Source organism: Mercurialis annua, linkage group LG6, assembly GCF_937616625.2.
Source record: "Mercurialis annua linkage group LG6, ddMerAnnu1.2, whole genome shotgun sequence".
NCBI classification, from domain to species: domain Eukaryota; kingdom Viridiplantae; phylum Streptophyta; class Magnoliopsida; order Malpighiales; family Euphorbiaceae; genus Mercurialis; species Mercurialis annua.
Window position 1 is genome coordinate 3,458,979 of NC_065575.1, and position 24,054 is coordinate 3,483,032.

The following is a 24,054-nucleotide window of genomic DNA, read 5'->3' on the forward strand; positions in this document are numbered from 1 at the left end:
TATAGTTAAATCAAACTAAAAGATAGGTATTCCTACTAATTTGGAGACAATTTAGTTATTTTTTACATACTAAAAAATAAATTGGAGATAATTTAGCTACCTATTCTAATTAGGACTTTAATTGCAATAGTGATTAATTAAATAACCAATTAGGTAATGACTATAAAACCTTTATTTAGTGTTAAACTGAAAAGGATTATTCGGTAAATTTGCCTGTCTCCCCCCCCCCCCCCACATCCGTGCTTTTATATATAGTATAGATATAGATTATATATAGTATAGATATAGATATTTCTCAATAAATTTACTATTTAATATAAATATTAATTGGTTCCGCGTGGCTTACAATTCGAATCTATATAATTGAGAGGACAAAAAAAGACTTCTTATGAGTTACCAATTTAGATAAAACGCTTATTTAAATTTTAAAAGTTATTAGTAGTAGATAATTTGCATTGTTTTCTAATTGAAATAAAATACGTATACCAATAAGCATTTTCATAAATTTTAAAATTTGAATAAAATACTTATTTTGATTTAGATAATTTTTATTAATTTTTCAAATTACATAAAACATTTATTTATTATTTTATAAATTATAAAATATTAAATTTTGGCCATTATTTATATGAATTTATTTTAAAACTGTAAACTTACATTTCTTTTCCAAAAATATTCTTTAGCCTATGAAGGAAGACAGACTGATGATAGCTGACATGGCAAAAGCTAATTGGTGAGAAAACCTAATCAGACGTGGCGGTAAAAAAAAAAGCACGCCTTTGGCAAAACCTATTCTAGTTTTCTTAACCCTAAATTTCTTCTTCTTCTTCCTCTTCATCTGATTTTTGGTCTCCGATTGCTGAAAAAAGGTAAACAAAAGCACGACGATTTCCAAATTTTCCGGCGAGCCAAGACTGAAGGCGCCTGGACTGGATGGTCTTGAGGCGCCATCAGTCTTTGGCGCCTCGCCTAAGCGCCTGGACTGGATGGTCTAGAGCGCCTTTGACTACACTGGATCTGATGTTTTTTCTTTTGATGTTCAATTGTAGGCCGTTTGATTCGGCATATAATCGAATTTTCGGGCTTAATTGTTGGAGACATTTAAAACTTATAGTTAGAGTTCAATTTTGAAGGAAAAATGAAGAATTGTGAGCGTCTCGCCAATCTTGCTCTAGCAGGTACAGTTTTACTAATGTTTTATATTATTGGTTTGATGGATGCTGTGGCATTGCGATTTTCTGAACTTTGTTGTGAGGAGTAGTCTAATTTACTTATGCATGCGATAAACGGGCAACTATCGCATTCCTTTGGGATAGGATCGGGTCCAGTCTGTTTTTTAAGGCAAGAAATAGTTAATCGTTTGTGTTTCCCTCTTCCTAAATTTGTTTTCTTCCCGGTTGTTTATAGTTTCTAATCATTTGTGGTAATCGCTGTTATGCGTAAAAAGTAGTTATTTTCCGAAGTTTTATCTTTTGCACCTATGAAGTTTGATATTACAAACATAAGTGAAAGGAAGTGCGATAGTGTGGAAATGTGGCATGTGGGGTTCTAGTTCTCATTTTTGGTATTATGGGAGAGCATTCGGTTATATTGATTTCGTTATGTTACATTCGGTTTTTAATTTGATTGTCTTTGATGGATATGTGCTTTTCATTGTGATAGCTTCTGTGTAAATAATATGATGCATTGTATCTTTGTTGCCTTATTGATTTTCTGAAGTTTGCTCCTTTTGTTTTTTATTATCTATTCATTTTTTTAACAGAGCAAATGCTCATGATCATGAATGCAGGTTTAACATTGGCACCACTTGTTGTTAAGGTTGATCCAAACTTAAATGTCATCTTGACTGCATCTCTCGCAGTCTATGTGGGGTGCTACCGATCTGTCAAGCCAACCCCACCTGCAGTAAGTAGAACATAATAATTTACTACCATTTTTTGTTTTTTTGAATGTCTGTCTCAAGCTCATCGGCTATTCATGTGTTTAATCTTGCAGGAGACAATGTCTAATGAACATGCTATGCGATTTCCTTTTGTTGGGAGTGCGATGCTATTGTCATTATTCTTACTCTTCAAATTTCTTTCAAAAGACCTGGTTAATGCTGTTTTGACATGCTACTTTTTCGTTCTTGGAATCGTCGCTCTTTCGTATGTTCTCTCTGTACGGGTTTTTGCATTCAATACATATACAGCCCGCTATTTTTTTTGTTTGTTTTAGATCTCTTATTGTTCACTTCTTGCAGGGCAACATTGTTACCCGCTATTAAAGGCTATTTGCCTAATCATTGGAATGATGATGTTATCTCCTGGCACTTTCCTTACTTCCGCTGTACGTAACATTCTTAAGATTGTTTCCATCTCTTTTTAGTGTGTCTGAGGTAGGAGAGACAATTTCTTTCTGCCATTGGCAATGTTCATATTGAGTTTGCTTTTTAATTTCAACTGCAAAAAAACTAAAGGTTGTTATATTTAATCTTTTGTTCCTTTAGAGTAAGCTTTTTGTCCTCTTCTGGCTCTTCATTTTCATTAATATAATTTTAATTGGTATCTTTCTTTCAAGGCAAATGTTATGGTTTAAATAAGGAAATATAATGCTAGAATAAGAAGTAGCTAGGAAAAGAGGTAATTTTGTATGAGATCTTTTGAGAAAGAAGCTGGTAGTTCTAAGAGACTGTTTCTCTATGTCATGGTGGTGAATTATTTTGTTAAACAGACGAGGCCATTCACTTGAAAAGTTGAAAACTGGGGAGTAGAAGGGGATATTATAGGAGAATGTTCAAGGGGAAGAAGAGAAGATAGGGGTTGACATAGAAAAAAATTATTGATAGATTAAGACAGTTCGCAAATCTGTCTCAAGTCTCAACGCGCTTTAATTTTTGTCCTATGATATCTTTAATGTCTATCTGCCAACACTGGCTGAAACTTTATTGCTGCTTGTGTTGGCCATGCTATCTGAATTACTAATGCCTTTTGTGTTTCAATATTATACCTTAGGATTTAAGAGGTGCACCTTGCTTTCTATAATTGTTTGTTTGCCATACGTCTAAAGTAACATAATTCTCAGTGTGCTTGACCAACCTTCAATCTTGAGATGCATGCTGTTGTCAAACTTCACAACATTTAATTTTTATTATATGTATAATATGATTCAAAGATCATAGCCAAATGCCCTCTGTTTCATCTTTGATGTTGAATGATAATGTTAAAGAGTTGAAGTAAATGGAGCTATTTTAATAAATCTGTTTGTTCATTAATTCAATTGAGATGTTGTGTTTGAATATTCTGCAAGTCAGTATGTCAAATAGTCGGACTCGGGGTTTTATATTTGATCCAGTTGACATCTTGCTTGTATATGCGGAATAATGTTTTTCCTTACACTTTTCTTACACAGCTTTGGAGATTGAGTTCACCAGATCTCAGGTTGTCGCCTCAATTCCTGGAACATTCTTTTGTGCATGGTATGCTTCCCAGAAGCATTGGCTAGCTAACAATATTCTAGGCTTGGCTTTCTGCATTCAGGTCTGGTTTCATTTAAGAGAAATCATGATCTTTTTTAATTGTTTTGTTTTTGTTTATTCATTTCTGTTTTATTCTGCCATTTATTAATCAGTAGTTTTGCACAAGCATTCTCTTGAGTCTTGAGAGCACCTCAATATCAGAAATAAGTCCTATAATATTATTCTGTAAATCACGTGATTGGCTGCATGAAAGATGATCTCTAGTTTTTCTCTATTAGTATTTTTATTATGTATCACTTTGTATCTTTGCAAAAGCATTCTGCTTCTAATCACCTTCGTACTAGGGTGATACTCCGTCGGTTTCAGTTTGCTTTTTCATCTGTAGTTTTCACATTCAAAAGGATTTCTCATAAAGCTATGTTTGGATTTAACATAATAATGCTTTTTTCTTTCTCTGTGACTATTGTAATTGTAAAAATGTCAATGATTCTATTAGTGAGTAATTGATTTTAAATATTGCTGCATGATTTTAGGAATTTTATTGCGAGCAAGCTTTAATAATTCTATTAGTGATTTTCAGTCTGGTAATTGATTTGGATAATTCTGTTTGATTTAAGGGATTATATTGAGAGCAAACTTATAGGATATTTGTTGTGGACAGCTTGGGTGAAGTTATGCTACGGGTAAATTTGCTGAAGCTAATGATATGATACAAAGGAAATATGTTGAAGAGACAATTAGAAGGGTTAGGCAATCATACGAGCTTCGATGAATTGACTCAAAACAATTCAATTGGCAAACTTGCCTTTTATTAAATTATCCATTTTTCTCTAACCAAAATATTACTGGCTTAGGTTCTTAAAATAAAACCTAAAATTACCTGAACATAATGCCATATAGGAAAATAGTAAACCAATACTAATTAAATTCTTGTTTACAAACTAATAAGTAAAATGTCTTATGTAATTTAGAAGATAAATCTTGATTCCATAATAAAGAGATAAAATTCATGATCTGCATCGATATGTTTGATTGACCTTTTTTATGCTAGTTACAAGTTATGATTATATTTTTTTTATTTTGTATATAAACATGTAAGAACTAGGGCTTTCTTTATTCTGTTTTTGCAGGGAATTGAAATGCTCTCTCTTGGGTCTTTTAAGACTGGTGCAATCCTTTTGGTAAGTTGTTTTTGTATCCTCTATAAAATTTGTCGATTGCTGCTGTGACAGTTTGCTATTTCATCAACATTTTCATTATAGTATAGATTTTTCCCTATATCTCTTGTGATTTCTGAAATATATTAGTATGCTTAATACTGGCTTTCTTGCAAGTATCTTGCGTTACAAGCAAATGAATCATCTTTATGTGTTGAATGGTTTAAATAAGGGAAGGGGGGAGGTCCTCTTTGCTTAGGTAGCCGCTGTAGCAGCCCCCCTGGTGGCAGAACATAAGTCATTATACATGATAGGGTCCTTTTTCATAGAAATTTATTCAAGTATGATACACATGGCTAACTTGATTCATTTAACAAGGGAATTATTTTTCTATGATAAAGATTACGATCTATTTAAAGGAGCATTTTAATGTTCTTAATCACACAAATTATGCTGCATTGGCACTGCCGCCTCAACCAAATCATATATTTCACCAGAAACACCGTATGCCAATCCACTTTATCTTAAGGTTACTGCCTTCTCAACAATAGATTATTCATTATTGTATGCAGCATGACTCTCACATTCTCTAATTTGCTACTTCAAATTAGCTGTATCCTCTGCCATCACTGCAGCTGAAGGCACATTATCTGTTTTGGGTTCTCATATCTATCATCTAATTTCTATTGTAATCAATAAGACATGTTAAAATTTGTGGAATTCTAAAAGGGAATAAGTTTTAGTGCTTTGCATGCTCTGCAAAATGGTGACTTAGTATATCTAATTGCTGCTGTTCACTTTCTTTTCAGAAATAATGATGCCCTACTGAGGCCTTAAAATATGGCTTTTTTTTTGTACTTCAATATTTAACATCATTGCGTAGAAACTAAATCTTGTGGAATCTTCCATATCTGATCTAGATGTTGTGTTTTAAAATGGCTTGCACATTTATGCCATCATGTTTCCTCTGAGCTCTTTTGATCCAGACACTTAACCATTACCCATGACGCTGTTTTTATGCTGTTTACAGGCTGGACTTTTTGTTTATGATATTTTCTGGGTTTTCTTCACTCCTGTGATGGTCAGTGTTGCAAAATCTTTTGATGCTCCTATAAAGGTTAGTGTAAATGACATTTGAAAGGTTTGAGTTGGTGCGGGCTCCGCATCCGACTGTCTCTGCTCCCCAATTAGTATGATTTATTGAACTGTTCGAAGAATCTAACTATATTATTTTTCTATAGCTTTTGTTCCCAACAGCTGATGCACTACGCCCATATTCCATGCTCGGACTTGGTGACATTGTTATCCCTGGTAAGTTGTTAAAATTTCAGGTCAGCCTATCTGAATGCCATGTCTATATTTTGATCTTAAGGATTCATTCTGTGAAATTTGCGACCTTTATTGCTTGCTGTTTCTTTTAATATTTTAAAAGTATATGATACAAATATGTCTTGAGTATTGACCGCTTCATATTGGATCACTCAGTATGTTCCCTGATTAAACATCTTTTAGACTCTGGGTTTTAAGTCCATTGCACTTGGTTTTCATTTTCTTAATTAAACATTGTCATTTTGAGTATCTGGTTTTTGGCGGACACTTCATTTATCCTTTTGTCCTTTCTTAAAACTTCTGTTGATCTTCAGAGTGGGAAGGAAGGTTGCTGATGATGGTGATGAGGATATATTCGACTTCTTTTTTGCTTTTATTTTATTTTTAGACTGTTTCTATTATAATTATTCTAGTGAGATAAGTCTCAACCTTTGTTATATCTCTAGGTGTTGCTATTTTTTTCCTTTAATATGATGGCTCAGAAGAAATTATGAAATTGATTGCAAAATTTACATCTAGTATATATGCTCTAGGATTATTTTGATTTTGTAATATATATTATTAAATTTTCTACCAGTGTCATCATCTTTCAATTTGAATAACTCATACTCTGTTTACTTCTCAGGTATTTTTGTAGCTCTGGCATTGAGATTTGACGTTTCTAGGGGAAAAGGCAGTCAGTATTTTAAGAGTGCTTTTCTGGGATACACATTTGGTTTAGTCCTTACAATTGTTGTAATGAACTGGTTTCAAGCTGCACAGGTTAGTCTAAATGTTCCTTTTCTTCCTTTTTGTTCCGTATAATGCACGTCAAGAGTATTATGCCATTCCCATATTGCTAGATAGTTTCTAGTATTCAGTTCCTTAAAAAATAATATTAACTTGCCATGTTTCTTGACTCTATTTTCAGCCTGCGCTTCTGTATATCGTACCTGCCGTAATTGGATTCTTAGCAACTCATGTTTTATGGAATGGTGAAGTCAAACCGGTATGTCTCCAATCTTTGATTTTCTCAGATAGTGGTGTAGTTAGTTTCTTCAAGTCATTTTTCTCCGAGATTTAATAACAGAAAATGGTTTATTAATAATGGAAAGAAACCATAAACAGATTAGTAATGATTCAATTAGTAGTTTCTTACCGCACGATGAATTTTCCAACTTTTGGATTGTCTTTCATGTAACCTAATGTCAGGGAAAAAACCTTGTGTGTGCTGAGCATGCATGCGGTTTTGATAGTGTTTTTGTTACCTGAACTTAATTTAGAGAAAAGGAAAAGATACGCTATCGAATAAACTAACGGCGGTCTCTCTCTTGTGATACTACGTGCAGTTAATGGAGTTTGATGAATCAAAAACTGCTGCTGCATCTCAAGATAGCAGCGAAAGCAACTCTGCGAAAAAGGTGCAGTGAGAAAACTGTTGTTGCGCATGGGGAAGACAATTTGTTGTTTCTATTTAGCCTCTTTAGATCAAATCTTGGCTAACTTGTGCAACTTGCACTACAGTGTAACAGATTTTGGAATTAAGCAAAATACAAAAAAATAATATAATTTAGCTTCTTATAGCAGGACCAGATCGGGTTTTATTTGATTCTTTAAGCCTTTATAGTCTTCTTTAAGAACCTCAGGGAAAAATGCTAGTACGTACTAGCCGTCTGCAACAAATGATATTTTTTGAAAGTTTTTTAAGCTTCTTCAAAAAGAAAACAAGGAGATCAGCCTGCTTGTTAGTAGGTGATAGTCGAATAAAGTACTCATGCTGAAGTTGCTCTCTTGAGCTTTAAAAAGCTTTGATAGATGAATACAGTAAGTAATAGGCCAAATGTCTTAAAAAGGCCAAAGTTTCATAAAAGTCCTGACCTTTCAATTTTGTCGATTTTGGCCAAAAATAAATTATTTGGTTTCAATTGTGGCTAACTCTCAGATTGATTTCAATTTGCCTATGTGACGCCTATGTGGCATGCTAAATATTGAAAGGTTAGGATTTTTGTGAAACCAAATAATCCATTTTTGGCCAAAATCGACAAAATTGAAATGTCAAGACTTTTGTGAAACCAAATAATCAGTTTTTGGCTAAAATCGACAAAATTGAAAGGTCGGGACTTTTGTGAAAGATTTGGTTTTTTTATAACATTTGGCCTAAGTAATATCTAACTTTGTGATTGCATCTTAGATCCCTTGATATATAGTAGCTATATGTATGAACTACTTGTAGGGGCACTTTCGGTTGCTGAAATCTCCATTAGTTGGTTATTGTATATTGCATTGACGAGTTGAAATAGTGTTAGGCTTGAGCTAAATTTGCATACTCGGAATTCAATTTAAATTGGGAAGTATCTGCATGATGAGTTCCTCATGATAAAGGTTATTTCTCGGGGATGATCTGCATGATGAGTTCCTCATGATAAAGGTTATTTCTCAGGCATGTCATCGTTTTAAAAAAAATTATTAAGTTCATCGCAAATAATAAAATGGGTAGAACTCTTGTACCTTTTTTTTAAAAATATATATTGAATTATACACCTTTTTACAATTCTGGCAATGCCACGTAGGACAAAATGCAAAACGTGTAGTGCGCTTTTTTCTTGAGTAATATCCCATGAAATAATTTGATAAGTTAGTGATCTTTTTTAACGATTAGAATCTTAGTATTCTTTCTGTAATCTTGCAATAACCTAGTGACCCAGGGAGCAGTGGCGGAACTAGGGAGGGTCGAGGACGGTCGGCCGCCCTCCTCACCGGAAAAAAATAAAAAAAATAGACTTTTTGGGATTTTTCTAGTAGGGCGGTTATATACCACCCCTTACATGTGTTAGGGGCGGTTTTTCCCTGTAGGGCGGTTAAAATCGCCCTATAAATGCAAATTTACAAATTTCCAGAGTATCAATACCGTTTGATTTTTTTAAATTGCCGTACGTAAAAATTCCGTCCCTCCTAAGCTGGAGTTCTGGTTCTGCCACTGCAAGGAGTTTAATACCCGTGTTTGGGCTGATGCATCAGTTCTTATATATACTAAAAAATAATGTCATGCAGATAAAAAATATTTGCAACTTCCGCTAAAATAATAGAAAGGCTAAATTAATTTGTGTATCTTTAAACTTTAGAGCTTCGCTCACAAACGTATTTATACTTAGATGGTGATCATCTTAATTAAACAAAATGAGTACAAATTTCCATGCCTGCAACTCCTTCAAATTAGCCAAAAAAGGGTCACTTAGACTCTTAAATTTGTATCAATGAATAAAATTAGCTATATTTTTTTTACAAATTAATAACACTATTTATTTAAAACTACCTAAATTACATTTGAAAATAATACATGTTTTTATTAGATTACATCTTTATGAGTTTTAATATTATAAAATTTATTTCAGATTTTTTTTTATAAAATAGTAAAATATGAAATTCTACAAAAATAATACATAGCATTGTACAAACATTATAAAAACTGTAAAAGTCTAATTAACTGATTGTTCTTTTTTTTGGATAAATAATTAACTGATTTTTCTTATTGTTTCAATTCTTATGTAGAATTTATCAATTCGTAGAGAAATTTTAGTAGTCTCAGTCCATCATGTCATTTATTGACTGAGTTATAGAAAGATTAAAAAAAAATAAAAAATAAAAAAACGATTTTTTGATTGATTTATAAAATAATTAAAAATTCACAAATTCTATTCTTTTTCAAACGTTGATGGAGTTGATTAACTTTTTTTATAAGTGAATTTTACACAAGATTATTGTTGAACGTAATAAAGATATGGTCTAATTATTTAAAACCCACCTTTTCGACCTGAATTGTTTATGGCTTCACTTTGAGTCAATTTTCAATTTTCTGTTTAATTGTAACCATTCATTCTAAAAACAAAAATTGAAATATGTCTTTTATATTATTTTATATTGTTTAACATGAAACGATATAAAGTATAATATTTGAATTTTTTTCCATTTAAATTTAAACAACCGACTATAGTTGAAATTAAAAGTTAAGAAATATGCATTGAAAATTTTAAAAGATGAAACCACAAAGGAAAATAATAGAAAAGGTGAGATATTTCTCGAAGCCGATTAAGCCTAAAAATGTCAACTTTAACTTTAAGTATGAAAATAGTAATCACTTAACTTTGAGTGTGTGAATGATCAAACCATTAAAATTTAAGGACATTAATATTTATTTAACCTAATAAAAAATTAAAATTGGATAGAAAAAGATAGCGCAAAAATTTAGATTTATGTAAACAAAACAAAACAAAACAAGGACCCAAGTGTGACGAAAGTTAAATTGAAAATCAAGAAAAACAAGCAATGTAAAGCAAACCCAGAAACCAAATAGTAAAACAACAAAATCAACACAAGAATTTAATTTTCAAAAAAACCCAATTTTATTCACGACAATTTCACAAAAATTATTTTAATATTTTATATGTAAAATTTAATTTAATCAATCTCACCAAACAATCCCCATTTTGCACTGCATTTTAATCAATTTAATGGGAATCCCTTTTTGAAACCAAACCAAAAAATTATTAGCGTCCTCTTCAAATCACAGCTCCATGGAAGGTAATTAATTATTTTCTCAGCTGGGTCTGTTTTTCTTTTGTTAGATTTCTGCTGTTTTTTGCAATTTTTTTTGGATTTTGTGTTATTAGAATGTATTATTTGCAGATTTAGAGAATTGGGTTGTTTTTGTTTGCATCAATCAGATGTGTTATATGCAATTTTTGGTGTTTGGATTCTGAGAAAAAGCTGTTGAATTTTCGTGAGAAAGTTGATTTCTTAGATTATTAGATATTAGGAATTTTCGCCATAATTTAGTTTTCAGGTCAACAGTAGCTGATACACATCTGAATTTCAGCTTATGGTACTGAATTCATTATTTGGTATATATATTTGTGTATTGTATTCTTTTACGCTTAGCGCGGGCTATGTGTATGTTTCAAAACTTATATGTAATTAATTTTCTGTTTCTGGAATCAATGTGTAGATTCGAATGAAGTGCACTCTGAAGAGAATAGAGTTTCTTTTGAGAAGAATCCGAAACGGATTCTTAAAACGCCGGCCCAGATTAATGCTTTGGAGAATTTTTATAATGGTACTTTTACTTCTCCTGTTTTACATTTTTTGTTCGTTCCAGAGTGGCTAGTCTTTATGTTCTTTAAAGGGAGTTTTGTTCATTTCTTTTCGTAATTTTTTTGTTTCCAGAACAAACGTATCCTACGGAGGAAATGAAGTCAGAACTTGCAGAGCAGATAGGGTTGACTGAGAAGCAAATATCTAGCTGGTTTTGCCACAGAAGGTTGAAAGACAAAAAGGTGACGAAGGATGAAGTTAATGCAAATGGGCGACATGATAGATCTAGCGGTATTATTCAGGATCGTGGGAGTGGTTTACGCCAAGATTCTTGTGGAAGCACTAAGCAAGGTGATTATAAGAAAGTTGATCCAAAGGAAGTTGAAAGTCAGAGACTTTATGACCGTAACTTTCCTGCTGCTGAGCCCACATATGATCGCACAAGTCGGTACACAGGAATCCTTAATCCCATGGATGATACATCCTCAGAAAGTAGCTCATCTTTGCAAGAGAAAATGTATTCTCAAGATGACGATCCTTATGAAATGAAATCTTCAGGGTACGTTACGCAGAATGGAGCTAATAGGCTAACGATTCCCAAGGGTGCCAGTAACATGGGGTATAAACCGTCAGGATATTTGAAAGTGAAAGGTGAAATTGAATATGATGCCATTACTGCTGTTAAAAGGCAATTGGGCAAGCACTATAGAGAGGATGGTCCACCTCTAGGTGTTGAATTTGAGGCACTTCCACCTGGTGCATTTTCATCCGCAAGTAGGGACCCAGTAAGCGGTATGTCATTTCCTCAGCACACTCTTTCTATGTAATCTTATGCATCATACCTGCAGGTTAAAGAGACCGTCTAACACCTGCTGAATCTAAATAAAATCTTATTATTTAATGTCATGCATTATACCTGCAGGAGCATTCTTCGTTGGAGATCTTGCTAGGAATCGTTCTCCTGATGTTTCTGGAGCTCGTAAGCTTTCAAGCACCAGCAATGTAAGTAGATTTCCTGGTTCCTTCTATTGATGTTCTTCGATAATAATTTTGTTGGCTCAAATAGTGATATTCTAAAAAATAAGGTTGATACTGCTACTGGTTACCAAAGTATTGGGGACCTACTGCTACTGGTTATGGAAGTATCATTGTAAATTTGTTACGCTATGGCATATCATAAGATGCTTTGAATTGAGAGTTTTGAGGAAAACAATGATCATATATGATAATCATAACAAGTTAATTTGGGTAATTAATATGCTTCTCAAGAGGAAATGTTTGCTCCAAATATGGACTAATTCCTGCTGGAACAAAATATTGTCATACTTATTTAATTACTTGCTTTTATGTTATGAAAAACTCATGGCGTTCAATAATTTTTTTGGAAATGTATACTGAGGGCACCGTAGTGTTCTGTTTGCCTGATTAAGCATCCCATCAGACAATATAAAATTACGGGGTAGATGTTTGTAGCAGGTACTGATGAAGAAAATTATCTCAAGTTTTCTTAGGGAAAAAGGTGTTATCTTTTAAAAAGAGAGGAAAAGAACATTGAAAAGTTTATTGTCTCATTTTGATGATTTGGGTTTGAAGATCATGTTTTTAGAAAGTAGAATGTTATAACTGATGTGAACTACACCAACTGGTGCTATAAGGCTCATGGTTGCACCACTTATTCTTGATTTCTAGTTTCCATTACAATTTATCTCCTTATGTATTCTTGATTTGATAACTTGTTTAATTATTGTGAACTTTGTGATTACCTTGCAGAGATATGATGTATATAATAATTCCAAGATGAGTTCTCAGGATTCTTATATGGACGGTGCAAATTATAACCTTCAGATGGCTTTTGATTATCATGACAAGAAATCTCACCTCCCACTGAAACGGAAACCTTCTTATGGTCATTCTAACTCTAGCTCTGGTGGGAAGGCTGCCATGGATAAGTACGATGATCCTGCTCTTAACACTTCAATTCAGATCAGTAAAAGAAACTATAAGATGGGCTCTAAGCATTATAATATTGAAGGCATAAGACCAGAGACTGTTTCTAACCATCATCATCGTCCTGATGCTGTAGTTTATAGTGAGCAGAGAGAACCTTGGTTGCAGGAATGTAGCAATGGCAGCTCTAAGACTGTCCAAAGAAATATTCCTAAGCCAAATGTAATTCTTGGATCCGGTAATACTCATGATACAGAGGAAAGAGCTCTGTCTACAAGGACAGCGAAGGTCTTTTATTGCCTGAATTGCTTCGCATCTTCATGATTTTTCATTGTGTCGTTTTGCAAGCGAAAATTGCATTGTTAAAAGTGTTCGCTTGATATTAACTTGTAAGTTGGATATATATGTGCAGGAGGAGCATCCTTTTGTAGAAATGAAGGGGATAAAAGAATACCGAGATCCAGTTAGAGCAAGGCCTCATGCAGCAAATGAAATAAAAGTGAGTTTATGACGTGTTCAACTTATACCAGCGTCATAAAGCATATACATAATTTATCTCTATGTGCCCAAGTACATGGCATCATAAGTTCATAACCTCTCAACTTTTTGCTTAATATTGAAGGTTCCGAAGCAGTTGAGACCAGAATTTTCTGAGCAAGAATATTTGACAAAAACTTCATACCCTAATACGTCCCGAAAGATAAATTCAAAGATCGGGTTAGTACAAATTTCTGGACTTACCACATTGTAATTGTATATGGGGCTATATGCTTCTACTTATTTTATCTGTGAGTATACATCTACTGCATTTCTTTCTGTCAGTCAGTGATGAAGTTTGATTAGAAGTATATCTAAACCTATGATTAATAGTATATTCTCTTTTCACAAGAATCAAGTTACTAAATTGGATCTGTAGTTGCATTTAGAAGGGACTAGTATGATTTTGTTGACAAATACATTTGGTCAAATTATTAAAGCCTAATTAGTTGAAGAAATTAAATTTGGTGCATGGCACTGAAAGCTGCAATAGTTATAACGAGAAAAGGGTCATCGCGGTTCCCGCACATGTGCTTCGGGGTCAGTTAACCCACACTTAAATTTAGTTCAATTAACCCCAGAATACGATGACCATATTTGGGGGTTAATTGACCTAAAATTAAAGAATATCGTCCCAAATTGATTAAAATGACCAAGTGTGAGTTAATTGGCTCCGACTCACAATGATGACCCTTTGCTCATAGCTATACCTGTGAATAGTAATAAGAGTAGGGACCATTCGTCATGCTATATGTGTCTCTGTCAACATTTTTTATCAATATATTTTGTAATCCTATAGCTTAAAGACAAACTGACTAGGTTTATAATATTGAAACGTATAATTGGAATTATATGCTCTGATATTTACTTGTTGAGGGAGCACTATGTTTCGGCCGAGATATATACTTAGTTGCATGTTCATCATTCTCTGTGTGATCACTTATTCATTGTCCACAGTGATGAAGTGATGATTCTTTTTCCTTTTAAACTGCTTATATAGATGAGCTATCTTGAAGAAACTTCTCGAATCCTATATCTCGATATACATGATGTGCTAAGTTGCAACCATTTGCCATTTTGGCCCTCTGACGTGATTTTGCAAATATCTTTACGCAGATCTACTATGGAGAGGCCTTCTAGTTTCAGCGATGATGAAACTGCAGAAACTAGTTCGTCAGACCGAGGAACTTACAGTCGATAGAGAGTAGGAATTGGGTTTCTGATATCACCTCGTAGAAGGACCCGACAAGTTTTGTACAGTTGAAAGAGGACGTACGTACGTACGTGTTTCATATGCTCACATGGAAACCTCTTTCAAACTCATTTACGTTGCTCTCGAAGTGGTCATCAGCTGTGCATACTACTTTGTATAAATTCTTTGTTAGTAACGCTTCTATGTAAGATAATGTATTATGATGATTGTAATCTAATTGATTAGTCTGAATCAGGCAAATGATGTTTCTGGTTTTGGAGCATTTGAAAAGTGATGCTGTTGTAAAGACAATGGTGCCCAAGCATTAATGTAGCTGTTTTCAGCATTTTGCATGTCTTCTTTTTGTGAGATTTTGTTCTACTTTCTTGTTATTATAGCTATTGCACTGACCATTTAGAAAATTTACAATGGTATGAACTAAAATTGTAGAATTTCTCATGATGATGATTATTACCATTGTTAGAGTCCCTATTAGTAATAAATGATGTGGATATTATAGATTTCATAGTCTCAGCATGCGTATTGATATTCGGCAAGTTCAGGGTGCTTCAACGAAGCTCAAAGTGCTTCAACGAGATGATCGATCCCTTCCTGCAAGAAGAAAGTGTGAATTTGTCTCGATACGCTTAAGAAGAAAAACAATTAAAAAAAATTAGATTAACCATCAGTTCATTGCATTTGAGGCCGGAGATGCCGTGCATGATCCGTGGAGGATCTTCTTGATTAGTGATAATGAGACCAGCAACAAGGCGGTGAAATCACTTACTAAATTATGATTCACGCATTTGAGAGCGATACACTATGACGCGAAAATAAACTATCATAATTCGTATTTAAATCGAATCTTTTGTAGATATCTTCCCCGAGAATTGCATTACTCTTAAATTATAGAATTTACTCAAGTGAAAGTCATTAATCCACTATATAAACCGTGTCTAGACCGCCTTGCTCATAGATTCCATCCACAAGAACTCCATTACCCTTAAATTATATTATTATCAAGAGTGATATCCGTCGTGAACCGAGTCTAGATAAAAAAATTCAGCCTTTACACACAGATAATAAATTCATTAAACTATCTACTTTTGTAGAAAATCTAAACATACACGTACCATATCCGACATGATCAATAAGTACAACAAACAACATTTTATTGAATTTGAATGAATTATATTATTCAATAATAGAGCCAACAAAATACTGAATAACATAGATAAACACATCCTACTACTAATATTAACACCAAGAAAATACATCATACTGTTACATCCATTAGGGTTTTAAAAACTAGTTACAATCCCATAAATAAAAAACAATCTGGTTCTGCTCGTGTCTGCATAACGGACAAGTAACCTATGCAAACCTCTCCGTCTCCATTTTTATTTCCGTCAACAGTTACGATAGTTTTGAGTCCCTTAAGCGAATCATATATAGCATCCAGTTGGATTACCAATAAAATTTTTAATACATGTTCGACAATTCAACTTCTCGATCCTTTCATATCCTTAACTACTAAGCTTATCAACGCTTCTCTTCTTTTTTTTACGGCGTTGAGCTCATCGGAGTTTGTTCTTCCTTTGCTCAGATTATCTATATACCGCGCTTCAATCATCGCGATCTCATCCAGCTCGTCCAGTAGTTTACTTGCCGTTATGCACTCCATTATGGGAACATTCTTGGATTTGGGTGAAAGAAAAAGAACGAAAAATTAAATTAACAATTTAACTTATACATTAATAATACAATTTGATTATATTATATTTTAATAATTTTAATGTTATTTTTCGTAATCTTAATGTATTTTTATGAAATTTCAATGAAAAAAACTTAAGATTGTTTTGAAAGTTAATTAACTATTCTAGTTATATTTTAGTTTCATTTAATTGACATCATCATAATTTATGTAATAAATTTAATTATTTAACCGAAATATAGCTAAGTTAATTTATCAATTAAAAAAATAATAAAAAAATGCAAGGTCTTAAAGATAACAAAATTAAATTATTTCTTATAGAAAATATTAATATCCTAGTAGCAAATGATAATACATTTGTAAATTAATATAAATTCCTTTTTGAGCATAAAATAATTTCCTAAATCTAGAAAAATTTAAGAATCTTTTTTGATGAAAAAAAAATGTAAGAACTAAAATGTAATCTATAACATAATGAAAATATTAAAGAATCTTTTTAGTTAAATTTAATATATTAATTTGATAGAATTCAACTTAAATAATAATACGATATATTTTAAAAAGGCTAATAAACTATGAGACTAAAGTTGCAATTTTTCTTTAAAATTTGAAATACCTGATGCCACATATGTAGCCTATCGACAATAGCCACATAGCATCTCCAATGCAATGCTAAATGAAGTGCTAATGCCATAATTTAGCATTTAATTTTAAAATGCATCTCCAATACAGTGCTATAGTTTGTGCTAAATTTAGCATATGCTATATAACGTGCTAAATTTAGCACAGACTATAGCATATGCTAAAATTCAACAACCAATAGCAATTCACTATTAGTTACAATTTTACCACGGTCATTTTTTGCATTTATTATTTTATCCTACTTTCTTTATTTTATTTTACTTTTTTCATTTTAAATTTTGTGCTTTTATTTAATTTTACAACATCGATTTGATTTTTTAATAGTAGACCATACATCAATATAATAAAAAAATTAAATAATTTTTTTCATATAACTCATCGATTTTTTTTATTATATCTTTTGAAAATCTCATCATTAAATTAAAAAAAATATTACATAAATTTTAGTTTAAAATATTTAATTAAAAAAATTATTAAATAATTAGCAATTAATAAAATTAAGAGATAATTATCTTAATAAATAATTATAACATTTCTTTTTAACTTTGTGCATTGGAGCAAAATTTGAAATGCTATGCTATCTATAGCATTTTACCATTTTTTCATGCTAAATTTAGCATAAAAAGTAGCATTCCATTGGAGATGCTCTAAGGAGTAGAGGAAAATTTTGTTCGTCCAAGTAGGAACAAGGATTTCAAATAGGCGTGGCTTGATAGTTAAAAATAGAGAAAAGGGTCAACTAGGTTCTTTAACTTGTGATTGAAGATTAAATAATTTATTTTTAATTATTTGATAGCATTCTCTTACTCGATCAATTAAAAATAAAATTATAAAATATGAACAAACCTAAAAACCGGGATAATTCTATTTTATCTTTAATTAACTTAAAAATAAAAATAGCCGCCCTAATTATTACCTTTCTATCCTTTACCTAAAAAACTCACATTCAAACTCTCTCTCAACTCATATTCAAATCCGAAGAACGACGATCATAATATCGAGTTTAAATGTCAGATTCTAACCGGGAAAGTGGACGACAACAATCGGTAAGTAATCGTTTTTAGTTTTTTTAATTTTTGAAAGTTTTTTTTTTAGGATTTTGTTAAATTTTTTTTGCTGCAGACGCGAGCCGGACGAGTTCGGATCGCGTCCACAGCACGTCCGGACGTCCACCGGAGACTTGCCGCACGTCCACCGGAGACGTGCGACTTCCTGCCGCACGTCCCCGGCGGACGTAGTGCTGCGCGTCCCCATTTCAATTTTAATGAGGTGTTATAATTTAATAGCTCAGTCTACGAATAATGTGATGGACCTAATCTCCATAATAATTTTTCATATATATAGAGAAATTCTTAGGTAGACTCAGTCCACCACATCATTCATGGACTAAACCTATCACATTATAGCACGTCATTAAAATAATGGCAATATCATAATATTACTATTTAAAAGAGTCAAAAAGTAATAAACGAAATTACAAGTGCCACTATTTTAATGACATGTCATAATATGATATGCTAGTACACGGATGACGTGTTAGATTGAGTCTACCTAAAAATCTCTGCATGCATGAAACTCTTTTTCCGTTATTAAATCGAATTGAATTTTAAAATGAACTAATTTGTTGTGCACGTGTGTTGCACGTGGTTTGTATTTTATTTATTTATCATGATTTATGTATAAGATTTTTGAATGTAATTTGGAAAATATATATATATAACATTATTTATATTTAAAACTGTTGCATGTAGTTTGTTCTTTTCATATTTGTCAATTTTATAGTTTATATTAGTTAAATATAGAATTAAAAAATATTTTTAAATGTTTGATTAGGATTAAGAAAGATTTATTTAAAGTTAGAGAATTTCTACATCTATAGAAGTGTTCGTGGTGGATTGAGATTATAAAATTTTTTTAACAATTAAAGTTTATAAATTGAGAGAGGTTATTTTTGTCTATAATTGGAAGTGTTTCCCAACAAATACACTTTTAGATAGTTTATAATAATTATAATTATAATATAAATTATAGATAGATAGATAGATTGTGCATGTTGGTAATTATATCTTTGCCACCACCAATCCGATATTTTATGTCTCTACACTCTTCCTACACTAACAACGCATCAACATTAACCATGTAGTACCAGTTCATAATCATTTTTTGAAATCATTTCATGTGTACTTCATAAACATTGAATTGCAAGATAATATTATTCGATAATTATTATTAATAATGATTAATCTTGATTATATTATGAGTATGATAACTAATAAACAATTAAGTACATCTCTTAAAGCAAAAGCAGCGATGACGGAACCCTTTGCATCTACCGCCCATAAAACCTTCATATTTGCAAGCCACCGCACAATTATGGGTGTTAAAGCACCTTCCTCTAAACTTATGGCTTAGAATCAGACACTTCCTTCCTCTTCCACCGCCTCCGCCTCCGCCTTCCCCACCGCCTCCTCCTCCACCTTCTCCCCCGCCTCCTCCTCCACCTTCTCCCCCGCCTCCTCCTCCACCTTCTCCCCCTCCTCCGCCGCCACCTTCTCCCCCGCCTCCACCTCCACCTTCACCTCCGCCTTCGCCTCCACCTTCTCCTCCACCCCCGCCTTCTCCTCCGCCTCCACCCCTGCCTTCTCCTCCGCCTTCACCTCCGCCTCCACCCCTGCCTTCACCCCCGCCTTCACCTCGGCCTCCTCCTCCTCTCTGCGCCATCACCATCTTTGAATCCATATCTGCTTAACCATATACAAATATACGTACACGAATAATATTTTTGTCAGCATAATGTCCAAGTGCGATCTAAAGCTGATTTCGTCATCAAATATAAAACATATTGACATAGATAACTAATTTAAATATTGCGTATGATTTTTTTAAAAAAAAAATTACTATACGATAAAAATTTAAAAAGTTAAAGTTGTGGATTGCTCATGAATTTAAGGGTGTAATCCAATATGTTTCTTTCAAACTCGAAATTTAAATCAAACTCAATCGAGATATGTATTCAGAGAACTCAACGAATAATAAAATATTTTGATCCATATATATTCAAAGAATTCTACAAAAAAATAAACCCGAGATCAAATTTGAGAAAATAACATTGAGTTGATTTCGAATATTTTAATTTTAGATTTAAATTTGAGTAACTTACGAGTAGTCGTGTTGTAATGTAAAATTCGAAAGTATATATATAAGTAAAGATAAGAAATGAAGAGTTACCATTGAGTAGTAGCAACACAAGGAGAAGAAAAACAATTGAGAACAAACGCATGGTCTTTGCCATGTGATTAGTGTTTGTCTATAGAGTAAATAATAGATAATATTAATGAGGTAACAACTGCCAAGATGCATCCTATTTATATATGTGCATGCTATTATAAAATTTGATAAATTTTGGGGAAAAAAAGTTAAATTTTCATAGATGGAAACAAGTATCAAATGTGATATATATAAATCTAGGTTAAGTTAAAAAATCTTCAAAGTTATTCTATTTATTACTTAAAGTTTTATGTTGAATTTAAGAATGTGGTTTATTAGTTTTTTCTTGATTCTTTACCATGCTTTCCCAAATCTTTAACCAAATATGCCTCCTTCCTCCTCCCAACCAGATTATCTATTAATTCACTTTTAGAAATATTGTCAGCATATTTATCTATTTTTATTATAAAATGCAAAATAAACTTCTCTATCCACAATTATGTTCTTTTTTATTAATTATAAAATAATTTTTAAATTTTTCCGATTTGGTCTGTTATTTATTTAATTATTTTTTCAAATATACTCAAGGCTTGAGTATATTTGGATATATTTGGTAAAATTCAAATGGGAAAGTGAAAAGGAAGAGGAATATTAGAAGTGCACAAAACGTTGAGGGTGCGAGCTGGATGATGCCTATTGGCCCCAGGGGCGGAACTAGGGAGGGTCGGGGAGGGTCGGCCGACCCTCCTCGACGGAATTTTTTTTTTAAAAAAAATAGATTTTTGTGGGTTTTAAACTAGGGGCGGTTAGAAACCGCCCCTACATCTGTTAGGGGCGGTTTTTATCTGTAGGGATGGTAAAACCGCCCCTACAACTGTAAATTCACGCTTATAAACCGTATTTACAGCCGTTCGATTTTTTTAAATAGCAGTATGTAAAAATTTCGACCCTCCTAAACTGGAGTCCTGGTTCCGCCACTGATTGGCCCTTATGCTGAATATAGACATTGGTGGGTGTTCAGGCTGGATATGGAGCTCCTGTTTACAATGGTGGTGGCATCAGATTTCGCATATCGTTTAGGATGTAGTGTGTCGAGCATTGATAATGTAAAGAGAAACAATTAAAATCTGATTGACAGTCCAATAGCTCTAGTTTTGTTTAAGCTTATATAGTAAATTCTATCCATATTTTAATGAAATTTTGGTTACTATACCAAAAGTCTTACAGTATTTTTGTATTAAATTTCTTTTTATAATATTTCCCTCTTTTCTTGTTCATATGTATTTGATTTTCCTAACATACTATCAGCGTTGTGTGTATAATATATATAGTCTTCGAGTCCCATGCAAAAAGTAAATATTTTCCATGTCCAAATAAGACAATGATTTCAACTAATATTGTGGCTTGATGCTTTAAAATAATTATTTTTTATTTAGTAAAGATAAATAAGGAGAAAGTTCTTAAAACACCCAACCTTTTCGGATTATTAACCAGTCAAACCCTATGTTATATCTTTTCTATAAAACAGACCACAAACTTTTGAAAATTTCAAAAGAGAAAAAAGAAGACCAATTGCATCTGAAATTATAATTGTTGACTGAATAGTCAATTGCTTTTATAAATCAGTCCAATATTTTTATTTAAAAATAAATTCAAAATTGTTAAAATAAAGTACCATACAAAATGGATGTACTCTAATGTGCAAAGCAGAGTGTAATCTCCATCAAACTAAAAAAATTATTTTTTAATAGTATTTCTATTAATTTAATTATAGATATTATAATAGGTAGAATTATTTTATTATATCTACAAAAATTTGTATGCCCGGGTTAGTTATAAATTTTGCATTTTTTATAATTTAGACAAGAGAGCATTTGAAGGCTTAAAAATATTTGATCCCACGATCTTGATAAAATATTTTTAAATGGACATCGACATTTTAAAATAGCGCTGTTGACAGTGAAGGCGTAAGGGAGTAGTACTGTTTTTTAAAAACCATTTAAGATGATTACACACAGTTCTGACGTTAAGGAGCTAATTGATCTTCGGGCCAAACAATAAGGGTATATACGACTCTTATGCCTTTAGTAAATCAAATTGGATTTTAAAGTGGATTGTGCATGTTGGTATCTTTCACCAATCTGATATTTGAAATCATTAATCTCATGTGTGCTTCAGATAAATCATAAACATTTAAATGAAATTTAATATTATTCGATAATTAATAATAATAATTATTAATCTTAATTGTTTTATGAGTATGATTATAAGTAATTAAGTACATCTTTTAAAGCAAAAGCAGCGATGACGGAACCCTCTGCACCTACCACCCATAAAACCTTCATATTTGCAAGCCACAGCACAATTATGAGGGTTGAAGCACTTTCCTCTAAACTTATGGCTTAGAATCAGACACTTCCTTCCTCTTCCACCGCCTCCACCTTCCCCGCCGCCTCCGCCTCCACCTTCTCCCCCGCCTCCTCCTCCACCTTCTCCCCCGCCTCCACCGCCACCTTCTCCCCCGCCACCTTCTCCACCTCCACCTTCTCCTCCACCCCCGCCTCCACCCCGACCTTCTCCGCCACCTTCACCTCCGCCTCCACCCCTGCCTTCACCGCCGCCTTCACCTCGGCCTCCTCCTCCTCTCTGCGCCATCACCATTTTTGAATCCATATCTACTTAACCATATACAAATATACATACACAAATAATATTTATGTCAGCATAATGTCCAAGTACGATCATATATAAAACAAGTAGAAATGGCATCTCGAAATAATATTTGGCCATCATAAAACAAGTACAAATAGATAACTAATTTAAATATTAAGAATTTTTTTAAAAAGTTATAGTTGAGGGTTGCTCATGAATTTAAATCGAACTCAATCGAGATATATATTCAGAGAACTTGACAAATAATAAAATATTTTGACCAATTTGTTATAATTTTGAAATTTGGATTTTCTCATCAATAAAAATTGTTAAGATACTAACATCGATTAGTCTATTCAATTAAACTCATTTCTTTATAAGTATTAAAAGTAGATTAAGTAAATTAGTAAGCTATTTTTAACTCAATTATTTTTGTGAACTTTTTAAGTCAAATATTTAAATATTCAAATTCGACACAAAAATGAACTCGAGATCATATTTGAGTAAATAGGATTGAGTTGATTTTGAATATTTTTAGACTTAAATTCAAGTAATTTATATACAGGTACTCTTGTAATATATATATGTTTATGTATATGTATATGTATATATATATATGCAAGTAAAGCTAGAAGAAAATATAACAAATGAAAAGTTACCATTGAGTAGTAGCAACAAAAGGAGAAGAAAAACAATTGAGAACAAACGCATGGTCTTTGCCATATGATTAGTGTTTGTCTATAGAGTAAATAATAGATAATATTAATGAGGTAACAACTGCCAAGACGCATCCTATTTATATATGTGCATGCTATTATAAAATTGATAAATTTTGAAAAAAAAGGGTTAAATTTTCATAGATGGAAATAAGTATCAAAGTGTGATATATATATAAATCTAGGTTAAGCTAAAAAATCTTCAAAGTTATTCTATTTATTACTTAAAGTTTTATGTTGAAATTAAGAATGTGGTTTATTAGTTTTTTCTTGATTCTTTACCATGCTTTCCCCAAATCTTTAACCAAATATATGCCTTCTTCCTCCCAACCAAATTATCTATTAATTCAATTTTAGAGATACTAATTTTTTTGGCCACGTGCTACGCACGTTAACGATATCTATATGATATGTTATTTAATATTATAATTGTATAT

The 24,054-nt window shown here is 32.4% G+C and overlaps 4 protein-coding genes across 4 annotated transcripts; 2 read left to right on the plus strand and 2 right to left on the minus strand.

Moving 5' to 3' along the window:
* Nucleotides 1-759: 759 nt before the first annotated feature.
* Nucleotides 760-7,514, plus strand: LOC126688171 (signal peptide peptidase). The gene is made up of 12 exons (XM_050382777.2): nucleotides 760-869; nucleotides 1,050-1,178; nucleotides 1,790-1,905; nucleotides 1,996-2,147; nucleotides 2,243-2,328; nucleotides 3,391-3,518; nucleotides 4,588-4,638; nucleotides 5,645-5,731; nucleotides 5,856-5,925; nucleotides 6,569-6,705; nucleotides 6,854-6,931; nucleotides 7,272-7,514. Exons 2-12 carry the CDS (start codon nucleotides 1,139-1,141, stop codon nucleotides 7,350-7,352), a joined length of 1,026 nt encoding a protein of 341 aa, XP_050238734.1. The 5' UTR covers nucleotides 760-869; nucleotides 1,050-1,138; the 3' UTR covers nucleotides 7,353-7,514.
* Nucleotides 7,515-10,192: 2,678 nt separating this feature from the next.
* Nucleotides 10,193-15,039, plus strand: LOC126688102 (uncharacterized). Its single transcript, XM_050382679.2, has 8 exons — nucleotides 10,193-10,500; nucleotides 10,925-11,032; nucleotides 11,143-11,802; nucleotides 11,933-12,012; nucleotides 12,781-13,245; nucleotides 13,370-13,456; nucleotides 13,580-13,674; nucleotides 14,611-15,039. Exons 1-8 carry the CDS (start codon nucleotides 10,494-10,496, stop codon nucleotides 14,693-14,695), a joined length of 1,587 nt encoding a protein of 528 aa, XP_050238636.1. The 5' UTR covers nucleotides 10,193-10,493; the 3' UTR covers nucleotides 14,696-15,039.
* A 4,224-nt stretch (nucleotides 15,040-19,263) lies between these two features.
* On the minus strand, nucleotides 19,264-20,346 carry LOC126653746 (glycine-rich protein DOT1-like). Its single transcript, XM_050347682.2, has 2 exons — nucleotides 20,271-20,346; nucleotides 19,264-19,783 (listed from the first exon to the last, which is right to left on the minus strand). Exons 1-2 carry the CDS (start codon nucleotides 20,332-20,334, stop codon nucleotides 19,323-19,325), a joined length of 525 nt encoding a protein of 174 aa, XP_050203639.1. The 5' UTR covers nucleotides 20,335-20,346; the 3' UTR covers nucleotides 19,264-19,322.
* A 2,141-nt stretch (nucleotides 20,347-22,487) lies between these two features.
* Nucleotides 22,488-23,644, minus strand: LOC130014728 (glycine-rich protein DOT1-like). The gene is made up of 2 exons (XM_056106105.1): nucleotides 23,561-23,644; nucleotides 22,488-22,924 (listed from the first exon to the last, which is right to left on the minus strand). The coding sequence occupies exons 1-2, from the start codon at nucleotides 23,622-23,624 to the stop codon at nucleotides 22,524-22,526; spliced, it is 465 nt and encodes a 154-aa protein (XP_055962080.1). The 5' UTR covers nucleotides 23,625-23,644; the 3' UTR covers nucleotides 22,488-22,523.
* Nucleotides 23,645-24,054: the final 410 nt, after the last annotated feature.

Coding starts and splice junctions, on each gene's coding strand:
- LOC126688171 (XM_050382777.2), top strand. CDS start 1,139: ATGAAGAATTGTGAGCGTCTCGCCAATCTTGCTCTAGCAG. Junction 1,906..1,995: donor TCAAGCCAACCCCACCTGCA/GTAAGTAGAACA, acceptor TTAATCTTGCAG/GAGACAATGTCTAATGAACA. Junction 5,732..5,855: donor CTTTTGATGCTCCTATAAAG/GTTAGTGTAAAT, acceptor ATTTTTCTATAG/CTTTTGTTCCCAACAGCTGA.
- LOC126688102 (XM_050382679.2), top strand. Junction 11,033..11,142: donor TTTGGAGAATTTTTATAATG/GTACTTTTACTT, acceptor TTTTGTTTCCAG/AACAAACGTATCCTACGGAG. Junction 13,675..14,610: donor AAGATAAATTCAAAGATCGG/GTTAGTACAAAT, acceptor ATCTTTACGCAG/ATCTACTATGGAGAGGCCTT.
- LOC126653746 (XM_050347682.2), bottom strand. CDS start 20,334: ATGGCAAAGACCATGCGTTTGTTCTCAATTGTTTTTCTTCTCCTTGTG. Junction 19,784..20,270: donor TGTGTTGCTACTACTCAATG/GTAACTCTTCAT, acceptor ATGGTTAAGCAG/ATATGGATTCAAAGATGGTG.
- LOC130014728 (XM_056106105.1), bottom strand. CDS start 23,624: ATGGCAAAGACCATGCGTTTGTTCTCAATTGTTTTTCTTCTCCTTTTG. Junction 22,925..23,560: donor TTTGTTGCTACTACTCAATG/GTAACTTTTCAT, acceptor ATGGTTAAGTAG/ATATGGATTCAAAAATGGTG.